At 41.3% G+C, this 21,482-nt stretch overlaps 1 protein-coding gene across 2 annotated transcripts in view; it reads right to left on the bottom strand.

The window, feature by feature from the left end:
• SNX9 (sorting nexin 9) overlaps positions 1 to 5,218 on the bottom strand; it is a 118,309-nt gene extending 113,091 nt beyond the window's left edge. For both annotated transcript variants that reach the window (XM_063096665.1, XM_063096666.1), the window contains exon 1: positions 4,922 to 5,218. In XM_063096665.1, coding sequence (XP_062952735.1) covers positions 4,922 to 4,933 — 12 coding nt within the window. In that variant the 5' untranslated portion in view covers positions 4,934 to 5,218. The remainder of the gene's footprint in view (positions 1 to 4,921) is intronic.
• Positions 5,219 to 21,482: the final 16,264 nt, after the last annotated feature.

The following is a 21,482-nucleotide window of genomic DNA, read 5'->3' as shown; positions in this document are numbered from 1 at the left end:
ATGTAATCTTTAGTAAAACTGAATTATTTTATTTAAAAGTGTTGCTAACACCTAAATTTCAGATGTAAATTTTGTACTGTGCATGTATATTTTTTTAAAAAATGTTTACTAAAATGCACAATTAAGAGAAGGGAAAGCTTACAGATAAAGAGTTTTTTAAACTTTAATAAGCCAGTCATTTATCTCACTGGAATACCTGTTAGCTCTTTCAAACCAGTCACCGAGGCTACAAGGTGAACAAACGCACTGCCAGCCTCCCGGTGCTGACGCATTCTAGAGGACATGGCCCGTCCGTCAAAGAAACAAATATAACATGGCAGTCAGGACACAGGATATGACCCCGTCACAAAGGCTTTGCAAGGAAATGATGCTTTGAGCTAAGACCTAACATGTAAAATGAGGTACAGGATGAGCATCCTTAATCCGAAAATCTGAAACTCTGAGTGCTGATGTGGCATCTAAAGTAGAAAATTCCACACCTGACCTCATGTGACAGGTCACAGTCAAAAGAGAGATGCACGTCACACAGTTTATTCCGTGTGCCCAAGGGAAAAAAAGACCCTCTCAGCCCTCTTCAAGCTGTAGTGACGCTGAAGACCGTGTTAACACAGCAAAAAAAGTGCCTATAGACGACATGGTGAAAATGTGTGATGGGCTGACCGAAGGACTAGAGCAGTGTGCATTCACGAAAGAACAAGAAATCATGTCACTTAATAAAATCAAAGAGAGATTTCTAAAAACCACTGTTAATGAGGCAGATGATTCTGGAGGAAACATGTAAAAAGCCTTCCAGCAGAATGCCTACTCAGCCCTAGAGGACCCACTTCCTGGGCTCTCAACTGCTTCTTCTCACCTAAAAAAAGAAAATCAGCGTACAGTAACCTTTTAATCAAAACATCTTTTAAATCAAAAACAGCATTGTAGGTGGAGACTGAAGGCCTGCCCTTATTTGTTGTTTCTGTTGTCTAACAGCTGACACAGGTGTCCTGGTGATGCTACTATGCTGCTTAGTTACCTGGAACACATTATTTTTTCACTGTACTAATGGTATATTTCTTACTCTTAAGTACCTCTGTGTGAATAAGTGTAATAAAATGCTTGCTGGTCAGTAGCATATAAATTCAGAGTCAGGAATGATGGTGATGCCAAACTACCCTGGATTGTCCTCATGGGTGGCTGAGATAGTGACATCTTTGCTTTCTGACGGTTTAATGTACGCAAACTTTATTTCATTCACAAAATTATTTAAAACACTGTATAAAATTACCTTCTGGCTATGTATACAAGGTATAAAGGCATATGTGAAATGTAATTGAATTTCGTGTTTACACTTGGGTCCCATCCCCAAGATATCTCATTATGTATATGCAAATATTCCAAAATCTACAAAAATCCCAAATCCGAAACATTTCTAAGCATTTCAGATAAGGGATACTCAACCTGTCCTGGGAGAAGAGGACCAAGAACAGCATTCTAGAAAATAAACAGTACATGCAAAGCTACAAAAGTGTAAGTGGGCAATTAAAGTAAAACTATAATTTTCAGATGGAAAATATAAGAACAGGGTACAGAAGAAAACTGCAAAACTTTTATGCTTTCTAATCTCGTCCTTTGATAAGAAATTGGTTCATCTTTCTACTGTCACAGAATTTTTCTTTGACTATACAAATACTGTACAGACATTCCACTTAAGACATAAAAAAACATTACTATTACACAAAATTGAATGGTTAGCATTTTCCATACTGTCTTAAAAAATTTATAAAAATCAACTTTAATCCTTAAGACTCTTTACAAAGAGATTTCTATTCTTCTCTTCAAATAAAAAGATTTTTGCTCAGGATAGACTACCAAGTATGCTTTCTAAACTATTCTAAATCATGGAACAGTCCTAAGCCATTCATTCATTTCCTACCAGTATTTTTAACAATCCACACCCACTTAATTCAACCAAACAAGCTGTATAACACATAACTTTAGATATTAGATCTGGAAAGAAAAGTTAAAAAAAAAAAAAAAAGTGCATCAGGAACACCTAGAATCTTGTTACAACGATTACTCCTAAAAGTGACTACGTAAGCACAAAATGATCCAGTTACCAAAGGTTAACTCTGACATGAAAATATCAGCTAAATTATATAGATGTGGATTAACTTCCCATTAACTATTTTCTTAATGTCCCTTTTAACATATGATGAAAAAGATTAATTTCTTTCCAAGACTTGATCTTTCAAATAAAACTTAATTTACTCAAATTCACTGCAGGACTATGTCCAAATGTTACTTTCAGAGACTTCCAATAGAGGTTAAGACTAAAACACTCATATTAGCCTTTAACTATGTTTGTTAAATGAGACATGACTGGACTTAGTAGTAAGTGTTAGAAAGGACACTCAAACTAAATTCAGCATTCTACTGAGTAAGAATTAGAAACAAACAAACAAAAATTCCTTTAATAAGTGTGGTTACTGATTAACTTCCTTCACCAGGGAAGAACTGCCCAATTAAAATACTTCTTTTAAAATATCATTTATTTTTTCTATTGTGAATATACCAGTGCAGTTTTTAAAAAATATGACAGTTCAGAGATAACTGCATCTTCAAGAAAACATGTAAGAACAATAATAAGAAAATTGAATCTGAAGAGAACTAAAGCCATTCTCTGGTAAATTCAAAGGGAAAACCAGTGCTATCTAAAATATCCAGACATTTAATTTATTTATCATCACTTAATGCTTACAGCAAGAGACTGAGTGCCATTTGAGCCTAAAATTTTCTTAAAAGTCATTATTACTTATTTAGTACATTCTCCCCACCTACCCAATTAAAGAAGGGAAAGGAAAAATCAAACTATAGTTACTTAGAAGTGGGCAAGGGCAGGGCTGTGTGTATGCAGGGTCCTGAGAAGCAAAAATGACAATTTTATTTTTGGAAAAATTTTTAAATGAGACTTTGGTTTGACACAAGAATCACCAGGAAGGAGAAAAACCAGAAAACTGAGGATGAGTCCTCTTTTAACAAGCGCTTCATTACTCTTCTTCTTAAAATGGAAAAAGCTTGTCACGATGTAAACATGGAAATGAGTACCATGTGGAAAAATGATTAGAAAGCTGAAAGAAACTAACAGTCAGAATTACTGGAATTGCCTTCAGAGTAGAGTAGATAGCAACGAAGTGTTTATACAGGCTTTAAGGCTTGTGTTTAGTAAGGACACATGCATGTCAAGTTTAGCACAAGGACCACCATCCTTTTCCATTTTATGAAAAAATTAAGCTCAGGCTTAACTAGCAAATAAAATTTTCATTATGTCTTACCTGCACTAGTTGCTAAGCTGTATTCCACTTAAAAGATAGCATCTGTAACATGCCTCAGTAGATCAGAGTGGAAAATACCACAACACTGACCACCACTGACTAGATCTCTACGTCACAAACCACTTTCAAGGTTGCAAAATGAGTGTGTAATAGGAAGTATAGTTAGTAATTTCTGGAACGTCTGACAAACCTCAAAATTAAATTTCCTTAGAAATCCTTGGCGTAAGTTTTATTTTTAAAAAGGTCAACACAAAATTAATATATGGTAAAAAGGTGGCAAGTTCTATCACATCTAATAGTACCAAGGAACAGCATAACCAATAATATATTAACAGGAAAGTAATTATTTCAGTAACAGCAGAAACAGGTTCCCTGGAGGGAAACCTCCATTTCTTTATAAACACTGCACCTAGACAGGTTCACAGCACAAAATTTAACAGACTGAAATGAAATCAGACAAAATTCGGATCTTTCAAAGGGATTTCAATTTTCTTGTCACTTTTCTAAATTATCCCTCTACCAAAAACAGCCGCCAACAAAAAATTAAGGTTTCACCAACCCAAAAGTAGCTTAGAGATCTCAAAACTGAATGCGGGAAAGAATGCTGATGTTTATAAACGTGACATTACAAAAACTACGTGCAAACGAAACTCCATCTCCCACCACATCACAGATCAACTAAGAGCTTACTGAGGGACCCTCTGCCCAGGTCCTCATGCCGTGATCATGGCTTTCCCAGTGACTATTTTTCAGCAAGTAACTATCGAAAACGTCCAAGAAAAGGGAGGGGGAGGGTGGCTCGTGCAGACTCAGGTAGCAAAGGGTGACTGCTGATTCCACAAACAGTAACTTAAAGTAAGCAAGCCACCACGCCTGGCCAATTACCACGCAGGAGTCCAAGTTCCACCACGTAATCCGGGCCTGGCCCTTTTTTCAAGCAAACGCGCAATCGAAAGCCTAGTCATTTCCCTCCCGATGTTTTATTCATGCGGGCAAAACCATTCACACCGAAAAGGAAGCAAAACAGAACGGAAAAAATAAGAGAAGCGACGGCAGTGGCGGCGCGGGGTGTTCAAGCCGAGTCCTCCTCCCCGGCGGCGAGCTGTCACAGCTGTCACAGGCCGGGACTTCAAATGCCGCGTCCCCTCCGGCGGGGGTTCGGGCCCCCCACCCGCCCCGCGGGGCCGAGGGTCCCACCGGCCGGCGGAGGGAGGGCACGTGGGGGAGGCCGGACACCGCGGAGCGCCTGCCTCCTCGGGGACCTCCGCGGGCCGCCCGAACTTCCCGTCCTGCCTCCGCGGCCCCTCCTGGCGCGCCCGCCCGCCCTCCCGCAGCCCACGCTCAGGTGCAAACTTTGCAAACGGCGCCGCGCCCGATCCCGGCCCGCGCCCAGCCCCGGCGTCCTCCCTCCGCGCGACCCCGCCAGCCGCCAGCCCGCGGCCCCACGCCCGGAGGGGGCTGGCTGGGCCGCGGGCCAGCCCCGGGGCCCCACCGAGGACGCGGCGCTGCCCGTTCGGCCTCCCGGCGTGGCCGCCGCCCGCGCCCCCGGCCCGGACCCTCCCTGCGCCGCCGCGCGACCGGCCGGGCCTGCGCCGCGCGCCCCTCACCTTGGTGGCCATGGCGGGCGGATCCCCCGGCCCGGGACAGCCGGCTCCTCTCCCGCGCCGCGGCTGGTCGGCCCGAGCCGGGCGGGCGAGGACGAGGACGGCGGCGGCTACGGCTGGGCCCCGGCGCGGCGGCGGCGGCTCTGCCTCCGCCCGGAGTGTCGGCGCTCAGGCCCCGCCGCTGGGCGCTCGGCGACTCCAGCCGCCGCCCGCGCCTGCAGTTCCTGAAAGTCCCCGGCTGCGCGGCCCCCGCCCCTGGCGGCCGAGCCTCCCATTTACCGCGGCGTGCGCGGCGCGGCCGGCGGAAGCGCGCCCGGGGCCCTCGGCCGCCGCCCGGCCTCCTCTCCCACTGGCCGCCCCCGCGCACAGCCTCCGCCCCAGCCGCCGCCTCCGGGCGCCCTTTGTTCGTGGCGGGGGCCGCGTCCCGAGAGGCGGCGGGGGTCCGGGCTGGCGCCCCGGCTCACGACCCGCGCCCCGCATGGCCGCCCCGCGGGCAACGTTCAGGGGCGTCAAGAACCGCTTTGGGGGAGCGCCCTGCCGAGGCAGCCCAGCCCGGCTCCGGGTCCCACACGGCCGGCGCCGCACGCCGAGGCCTGAAGTTTTCCGGGCGGGAGGGGGGTGGTGACAACTCTCTTCGTGCCCGGGCCCGGCAGGAGTCACCCGCCCGCGACCTCTGTCCCACGCCGGGGTTGCTGCGGGGCCGGGTGGGCTCTGGGCTGAGCACCATGAGTGCCACATACACAGCAGGAAGGAGCGGAGCAATGGCTTCCTGGTCCCAAGGGCCTTTCTGGGAGTTGCTGCCTCCAGCCTGGAGTTTCCCTCAGGCTGGGATCCCTGCTGGGTCTTCTGGGCCTGGACGCTTGGGGACTTCATTCTGAGATGTCCCAGTAACCTCCTTCTGGACTCTAGATCCAGTGCCTAAGAGCCCCAGGGGTTTGAGGGGACGCAACAAGTTTCCAGTGGAAATGAGGTCTAAAAATTTCCATCTTTTTTCCAAGTGTTTTTCTTCAGAGTTGGTTAAATAGGTTTTATAAATAATTGAATGACAAATTGAGCAGGAAGATTTTCACGCAGGTACGAAAGCCGTGACTGGAAGATATATCTTAGTTGGTATAATAGTCTAGTACCTTTTGTTTTTACTATGAGGGATACATTTTAAAAGGGGCAACTATCAAATCAACTTTATTAGGCTTGGAAAATGCTTCTTAGAGTTAATGTCAAAATTGTGTCCTCTTGAAAATATTCAATTTGACCTCCAGAGATTTCATTAGTTACACTCAATAACGAGGTTTAAAATGGTGCTCCAGAATTTTCTGTGAATGTTTGAGTCATAATATTTATAAATAGTTGTCTTTCTAAGTAAAAGGAAAGTTGGAGACCAACATTCATTGGCAGCCTACTTACTATATACTAGGTTTTCATGTGCCTTCATCTTGTTTAATCCTGATAAGAAAGCTTTGAGAAAGAAAAATTATTGTCCATTATTTACAAAGATGAACAAGTCAGGGCTCACTTAAATAACTTGCCTGGTTTGGTAATACTTATTAAAGTTGAAAACGACCATAACCTGGACCCAGCAGCTCTACTTCTAGAAATGTATCCTCCTGTCAGACCTGTACAAGTGGAGCAAAGGTGTTCATCAAAGCATTGTTCTGTAATAACCCCAGACAGAATGCAGCTTATATGTTTGTTAATAGGACTGTTCCAATAACGAAGGTACCTCCGTACAAAAGAAATAACTAGGAAGTCTGTAAGAAAATGGTAATATTTTCAGAGGTATTAGTAAAGATAAAAAGAACATTATGTATAGTACAATCCATTTGTGTAAAAAATATGGGAATACGTTGTACATGCTAGAGAATTTCTGAGAAGATTCGTTAGATTCTCCTATCAGAATTTTTGACTAAAGAGTTGGAACCAGCCCAAATGTCCATCATCAGATGAGTGGATACGGAAAATGTGGTACATCTACACAATGGAATACTACTCAGCTATAAAAACGAATGAAATACTGCCATTTGCAACAACATGGATGGACCTTGAGAGAATTATATTAAGTGAAACAAGTCAGGCACAGAAAGAGAAATACCACATATTCTCACTTATTGGTGGGAGCTAAAAATTAATATATAAATTCACACACACACACACACACACACACACACACACACACACACACACACACACACACACACACACACACACACAAACCGGGGGCGGGGGAAGAAGATATAACAACCACAATTACTTGAAGTTGATACGACAAGCAAACAGAAAGGACATTGTTGGGGGAGAGGGAGGCAGGAGGGAGGTTTTGGTAAGGGGCAACAATAATCAACCACAATGTATATCGACAAAATAAAAGTTAAAAAAAAAAAAGAATATTAAAGAATGAAACATGAAGTACATAAATACTTCTAATAACTGGTTTTAAATATCTATTATTCATTTTATTTTATATTATTTTATTTTTTGGCACTGGCCAGGGTGGTTCGAACCCAGGACCTTGGTGTTATCAGCACCACACTCTAACCAACTAAGCTAACCAACTAAGCTCAGAATAAGCCCCCACTAAATCTTTATTAAATGATGAATGAAAGGAGTTGCAAATCACAAATTAAACAACATAGTATTCACTTGAGTCTATTTTTAAGCAACTCATAGGATTCTGTGGAACATGTTTGAAAACCACTGTCTCCATCATTACATAAGTTAATGTGAAACATTGCACAATACAAGTTGCCTGCAAGTTTTATTATTTGATAATATTTAGAGCAGAACTAAATGAAATAGAAACAAAAAACAATACAAAAGATCAATGAAACAAAAAGTTGTTTTTTTGAAAAGATAAATAAAATCAACAAACCTCTAGCAAGATTAAGAAAAGAAGAGAGAAGACCCAAATAACAAAATTAGAAATGAAAAAGGTAATATTACAACTGACACCTAAGAAATATAAGGAATTATTAGAGACTACTATAAAGATCTATATGCCAACAAATTTGAAAATCTGGAGGAAATGGATAAATTTCTGGATGCATACAAATTACCAAAACTAAGCCAAGAAGATACAGATTATCTAAACAGACCAATAACAATAAAAGAGATTGAAGCTATTATCAGAAGGCTCCCAACAAAGAAAAGCCCAGGACCGGACGGGTTCACTGCAGAGTTCTATCAAATCTTCATAGAGGAACTGATACCAATTCTCTACCAAGTGTTTCAAATGATTGAAACAGAGGCCATTCTCCCAAACTCATTCTATGAGACAAACATCACCCTGATACCCAAACCAGACAAAGATGAATCAAAAATAGAAAACTACAGGCCAATACTCTTGATGAATATAAATGCAAAAATCCTCAATAAAATACTAGCTAACAGAACAGCAACACATACAGAAAATTATACACCATGAACAAGTGAGATTCATCCCAGGGATGCAAGATTGGTTCAACATATGCAAATCAATAAATGTGATACACCATGTTAATAAAAGCAAAGACAGAAACCACATGATCATCTCTATTGATGCTGAAAAAGCATTTGACAAAATTCAACATCCTTTCATGATAAAGACTCTCTACAAGTTAGGCATAGATGGAAAGTATCTCAATATAATTAAAGCCGTATGTGATAAGCCCACTGCCAATATCAAAACAGGAACTAGACAAGGATGCCCACTCTCACCACTCCTATTGAACATAGTGTTGGAAGTACTAGCCAGAACAATCAGAGAAGAGAAAGAAAAAAAGGGCACCCAGATTGGAAAGGATGAAGTCAAGCCATCCCTTTTTGTGGATAATATGATCCTATATATTGAACAGCCTAAAGCTTCTATAAAAAAACTCCTAGAGTTGACAAATGATTTTAGCAAAGTTGCAGGATACAAAATCAACATACAAAAAACAGTAGCATTTCTATACTCCAGCAGTGAACATGCAGAAAAAGAAATCAAGAAAGCTATCCTATTTACAGTAGCCACGAAAAAAATAAAATACTTAGGAATAAAGCTGACCAAGGATGTGAAAAATCTCTATGAAGAGAACTACATACCACTGTTGAGAGATACTAAAGAGGACACAAGATGGAAAGATATCCCATGCTCTTGGATTGGAAGAATTAACATTGTGAAAATGTCCATATTACCCAAAGTGATCTACAGATTTAATGCAATCCCCATCAAAATTCCAATGACATTTTTCTCTGAGATGGAAAAAGCTATCCAGACATTTATATGGAACAACAAAAGACCATGCATAGCCAAAGCAATCCTAAGGAAAAAAAAAAAAAAGCTGGAGGCATAACACTACCTGACTTTAAACTATATTACAAAGCTATAATAACCAAAACAGCATGGTCCTGTCATAAAAATAGACATACAGATCAATGGAATAGAATAGAGAACCCAGAAATCAATCCTTATGCCTACAGCCATCTGATCTTTGACAAAGGCAGCAAATCTACATACTGGGGAAGAGACTCCCTTTTCAATAAGTGGTGCTGGGAAAACTGGATACTCATATGTAGGAGAATGAAACTAGACCCATACCTTTCACCATATACCAAAATGAAGTCAAAATGGATTAAATAATTAAACATACATCCTGAAACAATAAAACTCCTTATAGACAAAGTAGGGGAAACACTCCAGGAAGTAAGAGTGGGTACAGAATTCATGAACAGGACCCAAAAAGCACAGGCAACTAAAGGTAAAATAAATAAATGGGATTATATCAAACTAAAAACTTCTGCACAGCCAAAAAGAAAAAAACGATCAACAGAGTGGGAGAAAATATTTGCAAAATATACATCTGACAAAGGATTAATATCCAGAATATACAAGGAACTCAAACAACTTTACAGCAAAAAAACAAATAACCCAATTAAAAAATGAGCAAAGGAGCTGAATAGGCATTTCTCAAAGGAAGATGTACTAATGGCCAACAGATACATGAAAAAATGCTCAACATCACTCAACATCTGGGAAATACAAACCAAAACCATACTGGAATACCATCTTACTCCAGTTAGGATGGCTAACATCTAAAAAATTGAGAATGATAAGGGCTGGAGAGGTTGTGGAGAAAAAGGAACTCTCAATCACTGTTGGAGGGGCTGCAAAATGGTTCAGCCTTTATGGAAAATGATATGGAGGTTCCTCAAACAATTACAGATAGATCTATCATATGACCCAGTGATTCCACTGCTGGGATTATACCCAGAAGAATGGAAATCATCATGCCAAAGGGATACCTGTACTCCAATGTTTATTGCAGCTCTATTTACAATAGCCAAGAGCTGGAACCAGCCCGAATGTCCATCATCTGATGAGTGGATAAGGAAACTGTGGTACATCTACACAATGGAATACTACTCTGCTATAAAAAAGAAAGAAATACTACCATTTGCAGCAACATGGATGGACCTAGAGAAAATCATATTAAGTGAAACAAGTCAGGCACAGAAAGAGAAATGCCACATGTTCTCACTTATTTGTGGGAGCTAAAAATAAATAAATAAACACACAAACAAAGGGTGGGTGGGGGGGGAAGAAGACAGAATAACCACAAAGATTCCTTGAACTATTTAAGTCAAGTGAACAGATACAATGGGGGGAAGGGAGGGGGTGAGGAACGGGTGAAGGGGCATGAAAATCAACTACAGTGTATTTTGAGAAGTAAAATTAAAAAATAAAATAAAAAATTATATGGACATGATGTTCTATAACAACATTTTCTGAAGTAATGTTGATTTTGAATGGTGTATATAAAAATAAAACAGCTAAGTTTAGCACTATTTACTGGAGATGTATTGCCCAATTCATTATTTAAAATGCAATAAATAAAGATTTTAATTATATTCAAGATCCCTTTAGTGTGACTTATGGAAGTGTACATGTTTTTCTCTTTTTATGTACTTTCTAGTTATTGGTTGGCATTTGTTTGTCTTGGATGTAATTATCACAGACAAGTACATGGAATTATAAAATGTCAACCTCCTCTTTTAGAGGTGTAGAAACAAGGCCAGGGAAATGAAATGATTTACTCATGATTACAAATTAGGCCAGAGCCCACTTCTCTTATCACAAGTCTCAAAAACAATGTCATTTTCAAAGAATAAACATATTGGGCAAGAGGTGTGAAGGTCAAGAGAGTCACTTCTAAACACAGGACAAGGACTCCTGTTCTGAAGTGTGCTAGGAGCCACCACCAGTGCTAGAAGAACTGAAGAAGCATGTTGTCCTTTCGTCTCATCTTACAAAGGCCAGCTCTGCAGTGGAACAGTGGTTTCTTCCAAACTGGAAAAGTGTCTTTAATCACGCAGGATAATCACGCAGAATAATCAGGAAGAGACGTGGGCAAAGCTGCACAGGAGCTGGTTTTGTCTTCTGCTTCCAGTTGATCACCCACTCACACCTCTTTCGTCCCTCCTATCCACCTCTTTCATTGGAGCGAGCTTCCTCAGAGCTGGTGCCCCACATGGGCCTGTCCTCAGAACACAGAACTCCAGGTATGGAGCCTGGCACGTGCTAAGTTCAGGGATTTCCTCTACAGTGAGAGCTTCCATTGTTCCCGTTGATGAGAACATAATTGATTAGCTAAGAAATTTGATTTGCATGTGCAGTATGCTTTGGGGTTATTACTAGATTGCACTTTCAAAAGAAAAAAGGACTGTAGCCAGAGCAATAGAGCTGCTCTATTTGGGTTTTGTACCTTTTTTTTTTTTTATCATGCCAAAGGCTGGAACAGGAGCCGTTAGCTCTTGGTTCTGTACTAGACTGTTTTGCTGGGTTTGGGCAGTCCTAACTCCCAGAGGGAAGGCTGAACTATGAGATGAGGGCAGTAATGGTAGAAATGGCTCACCAGTTGGCTTCCCAAAATGGTGTCAGCCTACCCTGATGCCTCCTGAAACTTTGCCCTAAGATGTTGTTTTTTGATTCTCTGACCTGTTATGAACAGACTGTGGTGTGAGTCCTCAGAAACATATTTGCATTCAGTGACTGGGCACAAAGAGGTGACTAAGAGTAGGAATAGGAATAGTTGGGAAGTAAAAGACATTTTGCTAGCTCATGTGTCATTGCTCAAGTCACAGCTATGAAGAGTTATTTATAAAGCTATAAGTCCCACATAACATCCTAACACATGCAAACACACACTCCCATATTTCTTCATCATGGAAAGCAACTCTAATGACAGTGCTTGTTAAACATGAGTGTGGGACATTGCCATCACCACCATGATTTAGAGCCAGACACTGTGAATTACATCCTCTGTTCCTCCCTTTGAATCCTGTTTGTCTGATTAAAGGCCACCCACTGCTGAGTGCTAGGGGGTGAGCAGATGGCTCTGGCCCTGGAGTTGGACGGTCCTTGGCTTGAAACTCATTCTGCTGCTTACCACCTGTGTGGTAATTTCTGTCTGAGTCTGTTTGGGCTACTATAACAGAATACCACAGAGTGGGTGGCTTATAAACAACGAATATTTATCTCTCACAGCTCCAGAGGATGAGAAGTCCAAGAACAAGGCTCTGGCAGATTCTGTATCTGGTGGGGGCCCTACTTCCTGGTTTGCAGATGGCCGTCTTCTCACTGTGTCCTCCTCACGAGGCAGAAGGATGAGGTGTCTCTCTGAGGCTTCTTTTATAAGGGCACTACTCCCTTGAGGGCTCTGCTCTCATGACCTAATAATCACCCAAATACAAACGGCCCCCTTGTCTAAATACCATCACATTGGGAGTTAGGATTTCAACACGTGAATTTGAGGCGAGTGCAAACATTCAGTCTATGGCATAGTGACAGTGCCCTGAGTTTGTTTTGAAGATTCAATGGAAATACCTTTAACTGGAGTAGCACACTGTTCTAACAGATCTTAATAGTTACCAGTAACTGTGTGCCTGATGAGTTTCACTCTGGCTGCCAACGTCCTATTGCCGTTCTCGGTTCTATAACAAATTTCTTAATTTGCTGTTCCACAAGGGTTATAGCTTATTATTCACACCCGGTGTATTTGCTCACTCCTATGGCATTTCTTTCTTTTTTTTTTCCTTTTCAGTCATTTTCCTCTTTCCTCAGTATTCTCTTTCTTTGACCTCATTGTGTTTCATTTCAGTCCGTTGATATATTTAATCTCTTCTCTAATATGTCCAGCATCTCTACTCTCATTCCTCAGTAGTTATACAGGCACTTCAGCAAATTTTCTGCTTCCTAAAATCATTAAACTTTGATTAAATAAGAAAATATCAAAATGCAAAATATTCTTTTAAGTAAACAGGTATGTAGACACTCACAATTCTAGTAAACACAGCTCTGCATTTGTTTCAAAATAGGTAACAAGTTTAATGTTATAGTTTGTAGAAATGCTGAGCTTAATTTTAAAAAGCGTTAAGTAAATAACTGTTCAGAAACACATAAGGTTCTTATAAATAGTCACTACCTACCTGTTAGCTGTTCATGTCAATATCAGTAAAGGTGTGGTTTTCAGATGATGCTTGTGTGTTCGTTCACTGGAGGAACACACACAAGAGCCCTGGCCCAGAGCTTGGCACATGGCAGGTGTTCAAGATGCAGTGGCTCTTATTATGGATAGTGTGGCCTACTAGCTGCTTTTTATTTCAATGACAAGACACTTATTGAGAGCCAACCATGTGCAAAGAGCTCTGGTAGATATGCTCAAAGTCACAACAAATGCATTTTGTATGCTTCTAGAATTAAAAATCTCACAGGAAAAGCAGACATCTATCCTAACACCCTAAGACAGTCCTGGCTGGCTCTTCGCTCTTCCTTAGCAATGCCCTCTGCTCCTTCCTGAGAACAAAATCTCCTGTTGGGGTGACGAGAACCACTGGGAGAAATACTTTGGAGAACCTGTGGTTTCAGAAGTAAAGCGAGGGGGAATGCTGTGGAAAGCAGAACAATTTGGGAGAATAAGTCAAACCACAGTGCTCTCACCTCAAACCCCAAAACACCTGCTCCAAGACTGGTAAGCCTTACAGTCAGCCCTGGCCTTAAAAGCCACCCTCTGCAACTTGACAATGAGAGGTGAAGTCAGTGTTCCTTTGAAAATGTTTAGGGAGGTGGGGGGATTAAGGAACTATTGGTTCCTTGTATAAAACTGGCTTGATAATTATTCAGTAGATTGAATGTACTGAAATGAAGGGAAGGTGAACACTTTTGTAATGTGGTTGCTAACTCTGTGAGGGATCAGATACCTATGATCTGGGTAGGCCCTGGGGTCATTTAATGTAGGGATACAAGTTCTTTCCTTGGTGGGCACAGTTGTTAGACTGGCTACATAATTCATGGGGCCCCTTGTTTAAAACTTATGGAGAATTTCAAGACAGCGACAGAAGAGCATTAAACCCAGCATGGGGCTTTTAATCTCAAGACCCCATGAATTGTACAGGCCTACACCTGGGACACTGGCCCTGACAATTGTTTTTTCAGAAGAGGTGGTTATCACCTGTGATTAGAATAATCAGGAAACTTCAAAAGAATGTGGAATATGAGACAGGTAGAAGGAATGGAGACAGCAAAGACATAGCAGTGAAAGGGTTCAGGCTGTGTTCTTCTGATGTCAGCAGCTGCCATGTGGGAATAAGTTAGAAAGATAGGTAGGGGGCAGATTATAACATTGGGAGGCCATGGAGAACCACTGGGAGGAATCATAGGGTAATGTTTCTGGAGGACGGATCTGGCAGTGGGGTGCAGGATGCACTGAAGCAGGCCCACCCTGGAGGAAGGAGATGGGTTAGAAGACCCTTCTGTAGCTGAAGGCTTTCATTCATACAGTGGCTATGGCCACGCAATTCTGAAATGTCGCCCTCCTTTCCTTTCCCCTGGAACTTGAAACTAAGAGAGTTAATACGACCATTAGATTCTTACAGATCAAGACAATGTTGATAAGAGCAGAAATATCCAAAGACGTCTCAAAAAGATGAAAAAATGACTCCTTGGCATGCAAAATTCAGCAATAATTAGATTAAAGGGATTAACATATCTGAAGAAAGGAAGTGCCTCTTGGTAGGGGATGTTTAACCTGATATGAATGCCAAGAAAGAAGAGCTCGAGAGGCCAACATGGAGTGCAGAGGGGCGCCTTGCAGGGACTCTGGTGACTTCCCTGTCCTGCTTGTGGGGAAGGAGCGGGCTAGCTTGGCCTGATGCCAGCAAGCATGTGCAGAGCACAACCTACTCCTCATGCTCTGCTTCCATGACCATAAGAATGCATGTCATATAGCTTGCTCCAGAGGGAGAGAAGCTGCTGGCCAAAGGACCCAAGTGACCCCTGTCGTCAGCAGTTACAGGTTCCATTTTGGGAAGCAATTGGCCTTGTGTAGTAGCTGCCACTCTCCCGAGCTGTTCACATGAGTCTGCTCCTCTGATGCAAAGCCATGATTGAGGTGACGACAGGTCAGTGTCAGCCGGCGAGGTGGGTGGTGTTAAAAGGTAAACCGAGGCACGCATTAAAGAATTTATTTGAGCAAAAAGTGATTCATGAATCAGGCCGCTTCAGACCACAAGTTGCTTGGGGCCCCACCAAAGGGGTAGGAGAGGAAAGCTTTTGTAAATCGTCCACAACAAATCTTTTAAAGAGATTGAAAAAATTGCTAATTCTAACATTTGTAATTAAATAAAAATAAATTGAGACCTCCATATATAATGTGCTCACAATTTCAACTAGATACTCTTGTTGCTGTAGATATGATGATTGAAAATTTCTTACTTTTGACTGTATCAGAGATAAATGTTGATTTGACCTGTTTACTGGACAGCTATTATCAATAATAATTTTAACAGTTAAAATGATAAAAAAAAAAAATAATAAAATAAAAGGTGACCGCAGAAGCAAGGCAGAGAAAATATTGCAGTGGTTGAAGTGGAGCAGAGCCTTATCTGGATCATTCCCGTGGAAAGTTCCTAGTGAGGGGTTAGTTGGCAGTTTGTGACTGGTTGAGTTTCGTTTTTCTAGAACATGACAGTTTACACTGAGTTGGGTTTTGCTTGCTTTCGTGGGAACCCAGGGCACGGAAGCCACCTCAGTCTAATGGCTTCCCAGTGAATTTTTTTTAACAGTGGCCACAAAGGACCCAGGCAGATGCACTGAGGGTACATGTACTGTGTGACAGGCCAGCCTTCCCCAGAAACTGCCCTTCAGCGTTTCTGCTGGGCAAGTCTCTTCTTGCTTCTTTAAATGTCTATGCAGTGGGATGGAAAGAAAAGAATCACCCTCAGAGATCATTTTGCTGTTGTTATTTTAATTTCTATTATGCAGAATTTCAAACGTTCAAAATAGATAGAAGAGTGAAAGAAATCATCAACCCATGGCCAGTTCCTTCATCCCTACACCATCCACTTCCTCCCTCCCAGATTGCACTGAATAAAATCCTCGACACCATATCATTTCATCTGTAGATACTTCAGTAAATAAATGTAAGAGACATTGTGAGGGAAGAGCATGCAGGCCTTAGTGACCAATTTTATAGATGTGGAAAGAAAGAAATTAAGGTAACTGTGGTTTTGATGCTGGGAAACAGTAATTGCTAACATTTTCTCAGCACACGTGGGGTGCCAGTTCCTACATGTGCATGCATCTAGAGAACGGAGAAGCCAAGCATAGAAAAAGGCTGGCGGAGCCCGGGTGGGACTTCTTGCCTCCACAGCTGGGCTCCTCCACCTCTGCGACGGGCATGATCTTTGAAAAGAGAAATTTTAGTGGCCAAGGGAGAATCTCAGAAGCGGGGGGGTAGCAGAGGGGTGAGACGCAGGGATGACAATGTTTCTAATTCTCAAAGGGCGTAGGGACTAGACTTGACACCGCTGTTAGACCTTCCTCTGCTGTATGGTCTTCGTCTGACCCTTTGGCTTCCTGCTGCAGTGGGCGGCCCCATCGTTCTATCCAGGGCCTCTTCCACCCTGATGAGGTCACATTCTAGGCCCCAGCCCCACCCACTCAGCTCCACTGGAGCCAAGCTGAGTCTTAAATGGTCCATGCTGGATGGAAATACTCAGGAGATATGTGAGAAGGGGAATGGGGCTCTGGAGAGAGGGTGGGCCTAAAAACGAAGACTTCTAGATAAAAGAACAGAGAAAAGAGGTAAGACATCTGAGGGACCAACCGCAGAGGCGTCGCAGTCAGCCTGGGCAAGCCCTGTGTGGTATGGACACTCACACGGGAATTCCCAGGCGTCAGGAGTGACCGGGAGAAAGAATCACAGCTTGATGGCTTTCCCCATGGTGTGTGGAAACAAAGACATTTAACAAAAGATGCAGAATTTCAAACATTTTAATGGCATGGGGAAACCCACTTTTTAAATGACAAATTTTTAATTGAAATAAAAGAATATTATATCTGTAATGATGTTTATAGATCTAAAGTCACTTAGATTAGCAACAGGATAAGCATTCAGTTATTCAGTTATAGATAAAATGATTGTATTTAAAATATGAAACCTAAAAAAAACCTTAAAAACATGATGACTAAAAATGTTCAGATTACTCGAACATTATTTTTATTTTTCTTAGTCATCATCAGCTCCTTAAAATCAAGTAAAAACTTGAGAAAAGTTGTTAACATAGATAAAAAATAAAAAAAAATTTTTTGCCGTAATATTCACTACAATGACAAGTAGACAAAGGAGAAAAGATAATAATTTTCAAAATCCAAGATGAGCATGAGAAAGAAACCACCCAGTCCTCTCTAGCTGTCGCCTGCTCAGCCAGGTCCTTTGATGAGCTCCAGGGTCTGGCATCTGCTGCTTCTGGCGTCTTTCCTCATCATTCTCTCTAAAGGATTCTGCCGACTTCTGAAAACTATTGTTGCAAGAATGGATGTAGAGCCTCTCTACCCTTCTACATGTTATGAGATTTCTTGACAGCATCATGAAGATTTCTGAACAGTGATCGATATTTTCACGTTTCCATGTGCTGCCGAAAATGGCACATTTTCTGCAAAGAAGGCAAAGCAAATGCTATGCCAAGGCCTGGCCACTCTGTGAGGGGTGGTATTAATCAGTATTATCCAGAGAAACAGAACCAATAGGATGTGTATACATACAGAAAGAGATTTATTTTAAGGAATTTGCTCACATGATTGTTGAGGCTTGGTGAGTCCAAAATCTGATGGGGGAGGTTGGAAAGCCAGAGACTCAAGAAAAGGTGTAGTTCAAGTCCAAAGACAATTTGCTGTAGAACCAGGAGGAACCAATGTTGCAGATGAAGCCCAAATGCAGTCTGCTGGAGAATTCTCTCCTGCCTGCGAAGATCAGCCTTTTGTTCTATCCAGGCCTTCAACTGATTCGATGAGGCCCACCAATGTTATTGAGGGCAATCTGCTTTACTCAAAGCCTACTGATTTAAATGTAAATGTCATCCAAAAACACCTTCACAGAACATCCAGAAAAATATTTCACCAAATATCTGGGCACCATGACCCAGACAAGTTGTCATATAAAATTAACCATCACAGAGAGAGAAACATCTGCTGTGTTTGGAGGGTATATTAGTTTCCTGGGTGCCTTAAACAACAGAAACTAGGTACCCTAAACAACAGAAACTTATCATCTCACAGGTCTAGAGGCTGGAAGTCCAAGATCAAGGGGCCGGCAGGGCTGCTTGGCTCCTTTGGAGGGCTGTAAGGGAGAATCTGTTCCGTGCTGCTAGCCCAGCTCCTGGTGGTTTACCGGCAGTCCTTGGTGTTCCTTGGCTTGTAGATGCATCACCCCGATCTCTGCCCTCTGCTTCACATGGCGTTTTCCCCGTAGGTCTCCGTGTGTTCAAATATCCCCTTTTTATAAAGACGCTGATTATAGGATTAGAGGCCCACTCTGTTGTAGTATGGCCACATCTTAACTAATTACATAAGCAAAGATCCTATTTGCAAATAAGGGCACATTCTGAGGTACTGAGGATTAGAAAGTCAACCCATAACAGAGGGCGACCCCCTCCCAAGCTTCCCTCCACCTGCCCTCTCTCAGTAGCACGGGGCACGTTGGCCAGCGCCTCCTTGCTTGGCTCCAGTCTCTGGGTTCTCTTTTCAACGTTCTCTACCCACTTCTTTGACCATTCTTTCTCATGTTCTCTTTTAAAAATACCTTTTCTTTTATAAGTTACAAAAGTAATACGTATACATTGTAGAAATTTAGAATAAATAAATGAGGAAAAAATTATTACTATTAGCATTTTGGTATGTGTTATTCCAGATTTCTCAATCTCTCTCTTTCTCTTTCTCTCCTCTGTATACACTTTATATAATTCCTTAACATTATATTTGCTGTTTTAACTATTTTAAGTGTACATTCTAGCATTAATTAGTAATTAATTAGTAGCATTAATTACACTCAAAATGTTGTTCAATAATATTTCCACGAATCTTTCATCACCCAAACAGAAACTCTGTACCCATTAAGTGATAACTCCTCATGTCCCCTCATCCCCCAGATCCTGGTAATGTCTAATCTACTTTCTCTCTATATAAATTAGTCTATTCTTGATATTTTCATATAGGTTGAATCATACTATATTTGTTCTTTTTTGTCTGGCTTATTTCCCTTAACATAATGTTTCCGAGGGCCACCCATGTTATAGGAGACATCAGGATTTCATTCCTTTTAATGGCTGTATAATATTCCATTGTATGGAATATACTACTTTATCATTTTGTTTTATCTTTAGGACTATATTATGGATATATTTTCAGAACAATAAATATAGTTCTTCAATGATTTTATTTTACCTTTTAAAATTGTGAAATGTGTCAACATACAAAAGAGTGTATATAATATGTATGCACAGTTTAAACAAAAATATTTTTAAAAGCTGACACCACCCAGCTTAAGGACAGAATTTTCAGTGTCTCTGAAGTTCATCCCAAGTAAATCTCTACTTTCCCCCTCAGGGGTAATCACTGTCCTCAATTTTGTAAACATGTATGTGCTTTTTATAGTTTTTCACATATTCATAGATCTCTAAACAATGTATTACTTAGTTTTGGCTGATTTTGTACTTTAAATAAATGGAATCATTCTATATGTTTTGTAATGTGACTTTAGTTTTTTCCTTAATGTTATTTTTTTGAGATTCATTTGTGTAAGCTACAGTTGTTTTCATTTTTACTACTATGTCCTATCCCATTGTATATACAACAATGTTTTTATTAATTTTACTGTTGGTGGACAAGAGCTGTCTCTAGTTTTGCTACAATGAACAATGCTATTTTGAACTTTCTTGAACATTTATGTACATAGGATTGAAACCATTGGATCACAGAATATGTACATTTTCAGTTTTACCAGGAAATATCTGGGTTTTCCCGCCAAAAGAATAACATAAGAATTGTCATTGGCCCCAACACCTAGTATTGTCCAGCTATTTGATTTTTGTCCAATTTGACAGATAAAATATAGTATATCACTGTGGTTTTAGTTTATTTTTCCTTAATTACAAATGAGGACAATTTTTAATTTGTTTATGGGGCATTCATGTTTTCTGTTCTGTAAAATTCCTGCTTATGTCTTTGGCCCATTTTTCTCCTGGGATGTTTTCTTTTTCTTACTGACTCATAGAATGTCTTCTTATTCTGGTCACCATTTCTTTGTCAGTTACTTGCTTTATATCTATCTCCCCAAGGTGGGGCTTGGCTCCCACTCTATCATACCTATGGGTGAATAGAATTCTTTAATTTTAATGTGCTCCATTTATTTATATTTTTTCACTTATATTTTGTAACTTTTGTGTCACACAAAGGTATCTCTCCATGGCATATCTGCTCCACGTGGTGACTTAGGGACCCAGGCTGCTTCCATATTGTAGATTTACCATCTCGTAGCTTTGTGGTCCCTCAAGTGCCATCCAGCTTACTGATGGGGAGGGAAGTGGAAGGAAAATGTTAGGGATGCATACCAAATACTCAGCCACCTCAATGTAAGGTGATATGTTACTTCTGTTCATGTTCCTTTGGCCAGAACACACAGCCAATCTAATTGCAAGGGAGACTTGGAAAAGTAGGTGAGGACACAGATCTCTGTGATCACTAACTATAGCTGTGTCAGCATTTAAGTCTTCGTGAGATAGCTTTTGTGCATTGTGGTAGAAATTTTTTTCAAATTCTTGAATATGGTTAATCAGTCATTGATTAATCACTGTTTATTGACTAGGTCATCATTTCCTCTCTGAACTGTAATGCCAACAGCATCATACTACATGTCTGACTGTGTTTCTGGCTTCTCTATTCCATTCTATTGGTGTGTTTTCTATCTCTATGCCAGTGTCACATGGTGACGTTACTGTTTTTACAATGTCTTCTTATCTATTGTAGCAAATAACCACAGGTTTCAGTGGCTTACAATTTTTTTTTCTCCACTCACAAAGATATGGGTTTGTTAGGAGGTTGGAGAGGACTCTGCTCTGCGTGATCATTCAGGGAACCAGGCTCTTCCACTCAGTGGCTTCGCCGTCCCCAAATTCTTCAGCGTTTTCTGCTGTGTCATCTGTATCTGGCTAACATATAGGGGAGGAAACATCTACACCCTTTTACACTGGGCATGCCCAAGCACTTGACCTCCTCTAA

The sequence above is a fragment of the Cynocephalus volans genome, chromosome 5 (assembly GCF_027409185.1).
Source record: "Cynocephalus volans isolate mCynVol1 chromosome 5, mCynVol1.pri, whole genome shotgun sequence".
In the NCBI taxonomy this organism is placed as follows: Eukaryota; Metazoa; Chordata; class Mammalia; order Dermoptera; family Cynocephalidae; genus Cynocephalus; species Cynocephalus volans.
Note: the sequence above shows the minus strand (reverse complement) of the source record. Positions and strands in the feature narration are given on the sequence as shown.